The sequence below is a fragment of the Abrus precatorius genome, unplaced genomic scaffold (genome assembly GCF_003935025.1).
Source record: "Abrus precatorius isolate BTA unplaced genomic scaffold, Abrus_2018 Scaffold7, whole genome shotgun sequence".
Taxonomy (NCBI): domain Eukaryota; kingdom Viridiplantae; phylum Streptophyta; class Magnoliopsida; order Fabales; family Fabaceae; genus Abrus; species Abrus precatorius.
Genome location: NW_020874417.1, coordinates 10,392,445 through 10,400,000, shown reverse-complemented (window position 1 = coordinate 10,400,000; position 7,556 = coordinate 10,392,445). Strand labels below are relative to the sequence as shown.

Below are 7,556 nucleotides of genomic sequence, written 5' to 3'. Positions count from 1 at the left end.
TTTGAAGGTTTCAAAATGAAAATTTGCTTAGAAAGTAAAATGACAAGGGCATCAATTTTGTTTCTTTTTTTTTTTAATTCAAGTTCAATATGAAAACGCAAATCTTGAAGTAGTGTGAACATTACGAGAACGATGCAGTGGTGCAATTTAAAGAAAGAAGAAAATACTTACACTTAGAAGAGTCGTGATGGGAGTTGCACAAAGTGAGTTTGCAGAAGACTCTCTTTATATTTTGTGCTTGGAGATCATCTCTGTATCTCGTATCCTTTTTTCTTTTATCTCTATTTTTTTGTGCATATTTTTTTTATCCCCTCTTCAGATGTTCTGAGTCTCTTCCCTCTTTTCTATGATTTCTTTCTCCTTTTCTCTCTTTTTTTTTTGAAAAGTTTTCTTTCTCTATTTAGTCTTTCTATTTTCTCTAAAGCTCTCTCTTCTCTATTTTTTTTGTTTTTTGCTCTCCCCCTTCTCTCTGTTTGCTATCCCTCTTCTTCCTTCCATTACCTCTCTTTTCATATCTTTGTGTGTTTATTTTTTACACCTGATTCACAACCCTTTTTTTTTTGTTCATACACGTTATTCCTATTTTGTGTAATTTCAACTCTGGTTGAATGTTTGCAGGCAGCGGGAGCTTGCTTGTTCCTCCTTTCATGGAGCCTACTTTTCTTTTTTATTATTTAAATGAAATAAGGAGAAAAAAAATATGTAATCACAACCTTCATTTGGTACATTCTTCCATTGTCATTGCATTTTAAAGACTTTTAACGTAAAAGCTTTTTTATGTGACTTATAAGGTCATCATTAAAGTCTTTATATTAATCGTCTTATACCTTTCCTAGATGAATTGATATGTCTACTTCATAGTAGTTTCATCTCAAGAAGAGGAATGACAAAGAATGTTTTGATTGCCTAAAAAATCTTGAACTTCATGCATAAAAGTAAAGTAAAAAACTGGAATAGTGGCCATGAAGATTGATAAATCCACATTTTACTATATTTTTAGCCTAATTTTTGTTAGTAAATAAGGAGTTAAATAGTAAATAAACTTGAAAATATCATAAAAATTGCATTAATATTCATAATTGTATAAATAGTTTAGAATTTTAGATTTTATTCCAATTCTGAACAATTTTGCTTAAAAAGACTTAATTTTGGGCAGAAGCTTGAGCTGAAGATGTTTGAGTTGAAGATTGAAGTGAAGAAAGTAGAGAAATTGAGCTTAAAAGATGAAGAATCAAGTGTTATGTGTTGGGTGTAGTCACTTTGAGTGCATAGAGTTAACACTTTGAAGAAGAAAATTCATAAAGATCAAGAGAGTAGCTACTTCAAGTGCCTAGAGTAGCTACGCAGTGTGCGTAGCCACTTCAAGTGTTCAGAGTAGGTACGCCCAAGACTAATTTAGAACTATACAGTGCGCATAGCTACTTCAAGTGATCAGAGTAGTTAAGTAATTGAGCGCGTAGCTACTTCAAGTACCCAGAGTAGCTACGCAGTCAACGCGTAGCCACTCTAAGTGTTGAGAGTAGCTACGCAAAGCTACGCGTAAACACTCTAAGTGCTGAAAGTGTCTACGCAAAAGTAACAGAATTTTAAATATCACTTCTAAGTGTCAACTTTGAACGATTTAAGTTTCTAATTCAGTTATAGAAGCTTCTAGAAGACCTTTCATGCTATAATCCTCAGAGATTAAAGTGTGGAAGTGGAAAAGGCGGGAAAACATTATAAATAGAAGTTAAGAGTTTAGAATTGGAAGTCTTTTGCCATTTTTTGTTTTCTTTTCATTTTTACACCTTAGGAGAGTTAGAGAGGGAGATTGGGGGCGACTTCCAAGCTCTGGACCTTGAGGAATCAAGCTGGGGATTGGATTTATGAAGAAATTATGTAGCTCCTCTTCTTCTACTTTTCTCTCTCTTTTTCTTTTATGAACATATTTTGATTTCTTTTTGTTAGGGATCCATGGATCCAGATTGATATTGTGACGTAATTTTGGATCTGGACCTTGAGGTTTTGATTGAATTGGGTATGTGATTATGTTCTTAATGCAGTTGTGAACTAATCCTTCATTCAATTGAATTTAGAGGAATCTTCATTAATGAAAATTGAGTTTATTTCTCATATCTGAATCATATGCCTAGGTTATTGTGATATTAGGAATAAGTATCATAATCTAGTAATCCTATAATTTCTAGAACTTAATGCAATATTTGGTTGAATTTCACCTAAAGAATTAAGGAGGTTTAATTAGATATTAGGATCAATGAGGCAATGAATTGTCCTTTGGTTAAAGAAGTGAAATTTATTATCAATCAATTAGAATTCTTAAGAGTCCAGAACATTATTACATTGTAATATAAAATCTGGTGAAGTGATTCCTAACTATTTTTCACATAGCATTTTAATACAAAATTCGTATTCTAGTTTGCTGTATTTTTCATATTTCTGCATTTTATTGTTTTTGTTTGTTAAATGATTCAAAACACTTCAAATTCGTTTGGCTCAACTAGTTATTGATTTGTAAAGTGGTAATTGATAGACCTAATCCCTGAGGACAATACTTGGGACTCATTGATTTTCAAATTTTATCACTTGTTACAACTATCTAGTACACTTGTTAGTTAGTTCTCCAATTTTTGTGGCAAAGATTGATCTCAAGAATGGCTATGAAAATATTGGTTGGAATTTTTTCCAACAAACTCTTGTTAACTTTGAAATAATAGGTCACATTAGTTTTCTTATCATGTAATGTGTGCACACCTCTTTCTTATCAATTACATGGAATGGTGTTCAACTCAAAGGCTTTGAACCAACAAGGGATCTTAGACAAGGGATTTTTCTTTCACCTTACCTTTTTATTCTTTGCATGGAGAAACTTTTTTTATTGATAAATCAAAAAAGTGAATGAGAAGCTATGGAAGCATATTCATTTATCTAGAAAAGGTCCTAATATCACTCATATCTTATTTGCTAACAATGTCTTTCTTTTTAGTAAAACTGAAAACACACGGGTCCAAAATGTTATCATAGTGATATGAGATTTTTTTTATGCCTCCAGCCTTAAGATCAACTTTAATAGATCAAAGGCAATATGTTCAAAAGAAGTCCCTCACCAAAAAGCATAGTACTTTTTATGGCCTCACTTCCATTCATTTTCTTTCCATTCTAGAAACATAACTTAGCTTTCCATTGACAAAAGTAGACTGAATATAACAACTTTTGCTGCTTTACATGAGAAATTCCACAAAAAAGTGATAGCTTGGAAAGAGAAACTACTTAACAAAGTTGATAATCTTGTTTGGCAAAATTTGTCTTAGCTTTTATTCCTATTAATTTCATGTAAATTTGGTGGCTATTAATTTCAGACTGTGACATTGACCTGTTTGGCTAAGACAAAATTATCTATCCTAAGAAACAAGGTGATTTGGTTGTTCATCTCTTATAGGTAAATAAGTGGGTGATATTTATAGGATAAACTTAAATTATAAGTTCAAATCATGAAGGCTAAATATATAAAAGGCAATTCACCATGGGCTATTAAACCAAACCCAAAAGACTCTAATATTTGAAAAAACGTCTTGAAGATTTGTAGCATTTTGAAAAATGGTTTTAAGTTCTAAGTGAATTTTAGTTCTTCTTTAGTATGATATTCTAATTTGATTGGACTTGGTCCAATTGCTAACTTAGTGATTTTGTTCACATCTCAAATAGAAACCTCCAAGCTAGTTAGTTGTTTGTTCATAGTACTTGGAAATTGGACTGGCTTGCCACAAGTATCCTACAACACATCAAAGCCCATATACACCAGCTTTCTAAGCCAACAGATAGAAATATTGAAAACTTGTGGTTTTGGAGAGGTACAAAAATGATTTATTTCTCAAAGACAGCTTATGTTTGGCTCAATGATTTGAAATCCAACTATTTATCAATTTCAAATATTGATCGAGTCTGGAAGTTGTCAGTGATAGAGAAAGTTAGATTTTTTATTTGGGTTATGTGTCATGAATCTTTGTCCACAAATGCTTTGCATCATCATCATGAGTTTACTTTCTTAAGCTCTTACTCTAGGCATTTTCATGATTTTGAAAATATTAACCATTTTCTCAGAAATTGTACATCCTTATTCTAAAGAATTTTATTTTGCTTGACGATATCATTTCTCCATTATAATTTTGAAGACCTTACTACCCGTTGGATTACTACCTTACCTTGACACGGAGAATGTATTTTCTATTTATCCATTCTTTGGTGGCTTTAGCATTGGAGGAATAATATGATCTTTGATGAGGGGTAACGGAGTATCTATTATATTTTAGATTTTATTAGTTAATTTAAGAAAAATTGTTCTTTACTAATTCCAACAAGTTAGTCTTCAAACTCATCTTTTTTTCGGGAGATGTCATGGCATTTACCATCTTTTGTGTACTATAAAATTAATGTGGATGGTAGTTGTAGGATAGATCATATAAGTTGTGGTGGTATTACACCAAACTATAGTAATAAATAGCTAATGAGGTTTACTTCTTTTGAGGATAATGAATATGCTCATTGTGTTGAATTGAAAGCAATCATTTGAGGTCTTCACTTGGTCATATTGAAAAGTTATCATTAGTTAATTTTGGAATCTAATTATGTAGAAGTGATAAACCTTATTATAAAAAAATAAAAATTGATTTTTTTTTAGATGTGTTATCTTCTAGAGGATGTTCATTATTTCATGCAAAATTTCTCTCGTACACTTATATGTCATGTCATTTGCGTGGTTAGCTCTATCAAACTAACATACTCTTGTTGATGACTTAACTTATAATAATAATAATAATATTTTCTTTACAAATTAAAAATATATTTTTATAATTAGTAAAAAAAAATTATAAAACATGTTCTGTCTAAATTTAAAAATTGATCCTTCTTAAAAATATAAAAATAGAAGTGTCCTTTATTTATTTTATTTGTTTATTGTGAGAGTTAAGTGTATAAATTAGTGAAGTAATATTGTGAAGTATTTGAATGTATTTAGGATTTGAATTTTGAATGAAGTTATCAACTCATTTATATTCTATATTGAACCACGTCAGTACTTATTTTTTTACTAATTATTTGCGCAACTTATTATAGCACAAACCCGATTACGCATAGATAACATGCATAAGGAGAAAGGAAAAACGAAAATATAGGGATTGAAAATGACCAGTATAAAAGAAAAAAAATGCTACAACACAAATGATATATGTCTAAAAACTAATTTTTTTTTTTAATTTCATAGAATTTAATTCTTGAAAACGAAGTTGACAGATACTATATAAAATTAAAAGGAATACAAAACTTTAATATGCATTTGAATATGAACTATTTTTACTCCACGTTCAAGATGTTGAACATCATTCACTAAAATGTCTTGGGTTTTATTGAAACTTTTGTTGCTCCAAGTTGTTCTGTAGATGCATCTCCCGAGTTCATCGTAGGTAAGATGCCCGTTTGAGTACCATCACTATCGTTTTCAATTTCTCCTTCAAGATTTAATCCTTCAATCTTTGCGTTTATAATCCCTACATCTATTCCGGACAAACAAAATATAATGAATACAAATTAAGAGAAGAACAATGAAAAACTAGTGAGTGTGTGTGTGTGTGTGTGTATTACAATAAAACTTAAGGAGTCAAAGACTTAATGTTAATCCCATCCCAACACATAACTTACACGATACTGTGAAAAGGACTTGTATGAAAATTAAACTCAATGTAAAGGGCATTCACTATATTCAAGATAAAGATAATAGACATATATCCTAGGGAAAAAATGGCAGGGAAGATTCCATTATGCAATGTTTATATTATCTAAAAATATGTTGTTTTTCTATTGATTTTTAGTAAATTGAAATCATTTTTTTTATCAAGAAGAAAAAAGCATCTATTCAATCATAAACATCATAAAAACTGTACTATGAAAGAAATAAACCCCCTATATAGATATAGATACATGTTATTTTAATTAACTTGATTCACCTGGATTTGAAAAGAACCAAAGAATGATGGCACAACCAAATATCACAAAAGGGATAACATGCACTGCATTTTCAGCAAACCTAACTCGTGCAAGCTCTTTCTTTGCCAACTCTGCCACGGGATCATATGTTGGTAGGGTGTTGGCATCATAGGTGGAGGATGATCTATGCCCTTGAGGTGGAGAACTAGTCACACTCTTGAAGTAGTCATCAGAGAATCTATTCAAACTCGCAGACCTGTGCATTTTGATTTTGGCTATTTTGAAAGAGAGAAAAAATGGTTGCTTGGGAGAGAAAATGCTAGAGCATCACAACAAAATAAGTGTCATAAAAAGTTTGTAACAACTACTTCTATTCTTCCTCAAAATGGAACCTCTTTCATTGATTTCGGCAATCTTTACTGCCCCTTAAACACATCCTCTTACCAATTCAACCCAATCACTCTTTGCTCCTGCTTTAACAAATGCCAATTTGACTCGTATTATTTTTCATATTTTTCTCACAAATGCTTGAATAAATTGAGGAAAAAGAAGCTTCAACTGAAGATTAAATTAATTAAGATAGAGATAAGAAAAAACTTATAATTGGTATTTGATATTCGATAATTCAGACAACAAATTCAGTAAATGATCAATTAATTTACGCGGCATGGGTTCTTTATTAGTTAAGATCCATTGGGATCTTCATTGTATAGCTTATACTAATTTCAGTTAAAAATTAGAAGTATAACATGTTATCTAAAAAGATTAATACATTGCCAAAGTATTCCTTTCTTTTTTTTTTCAAAAATGTGTTTATCTTTTAATTTAATCCTTTAATCCTTTTTTTTCTCAAATTCATCTTCTAGTTTTTTTATACGAAATTTTCCTTGTCCTTCACGTCATCTTAACATCTTAACATTATTATTTCATTAAGATAACATAATTAATGGTGCTGGTCACACAAGGACACATATATGAGCCATTATTAACACTATTAAAATTACATTACAAATCAAAATAATTTTCGTTACAAAAACAAATTAAAACGAAATAATTAAAGGGTGACATTAAAAATAAAATAAAATTAGAGGATGAAAATAGGTTTACTATCATACTTACAAGTTAAGATGATTACATAAGGCTAAATTAATTTGTTAGTCCTGTAGTTTTATATATTTTAATTAAGTCCTCACAACTTAAAAAATGTTAGTTAAATTCTTATAATTGTAAAATTTACTCGTTAAATCATTAACAATTAATATTGTTAGAACTCTATTAAATATGAGCACGTAACATGACATTTTTAATTTGAGAATCTACCTTTTGAATTTTAATAATTTCTCTTTTTTATTACCTCTTTCTTAAGTTTATTTTAATCTAAATCTTTAAACTTTACTGTTAATGAGTGATATATTTAATATGTAAATTATTTCATATTAATTATTTATTATTTTTGTATAATAAAATATAGGTGCTTATCATGATACTCTGAACTTGAGAAAGTATGGTATATTTTTTTAAAATTGAAGATTTATATTTATGTTTATTTTAAATAAACTACTAAATTTATTATTTATTGA

At 29.7% G+C, this 7,556-nt stretch overlaps 1 protein-coding gene across 1 annotated transcript; it reads right to left on the bottom strand.

Annotated features, from left to right (window-relative positions):
- Nucleotides 1-5,379: 5,379 nt before the first annotated feature.
- On the bottom strand, nt 5,380-6,240 carry LOC113871458. The gene is made up of 2 exons (XM_027508554.1): nt 5,997-6,240; nt 5,380-5,546 (listed from the first exon to the last, which is right to left on the bottom strand). The coding sequence occupies exons 1-2, from the start codon at nt 6,238-6,240 to the stop codon at nt 5,380-5,382; spliced, it is 411 nt and encodes a 136-aa protein (XP_027364355.1).
- Nucleotides 6,241-7,556: the final 1,316 nt, after the last annotated feature.

Coding starts and splice junctions, on each gene's coding strand:
- LOC113871458 (XM_027508554.1), bottom strand. CDS start 6,240: ATGCACAGGTCTGCGAGTTTGAATAGATTCTCTGATGACTACTTCAAG. Junction 5,547..5,996: donor TTGGTTCTTTTCAAATCCAG/GTGAATCAAGTT, acceptor TGTCCGGAATAG/ATGTAGGGATTATAAACGCA.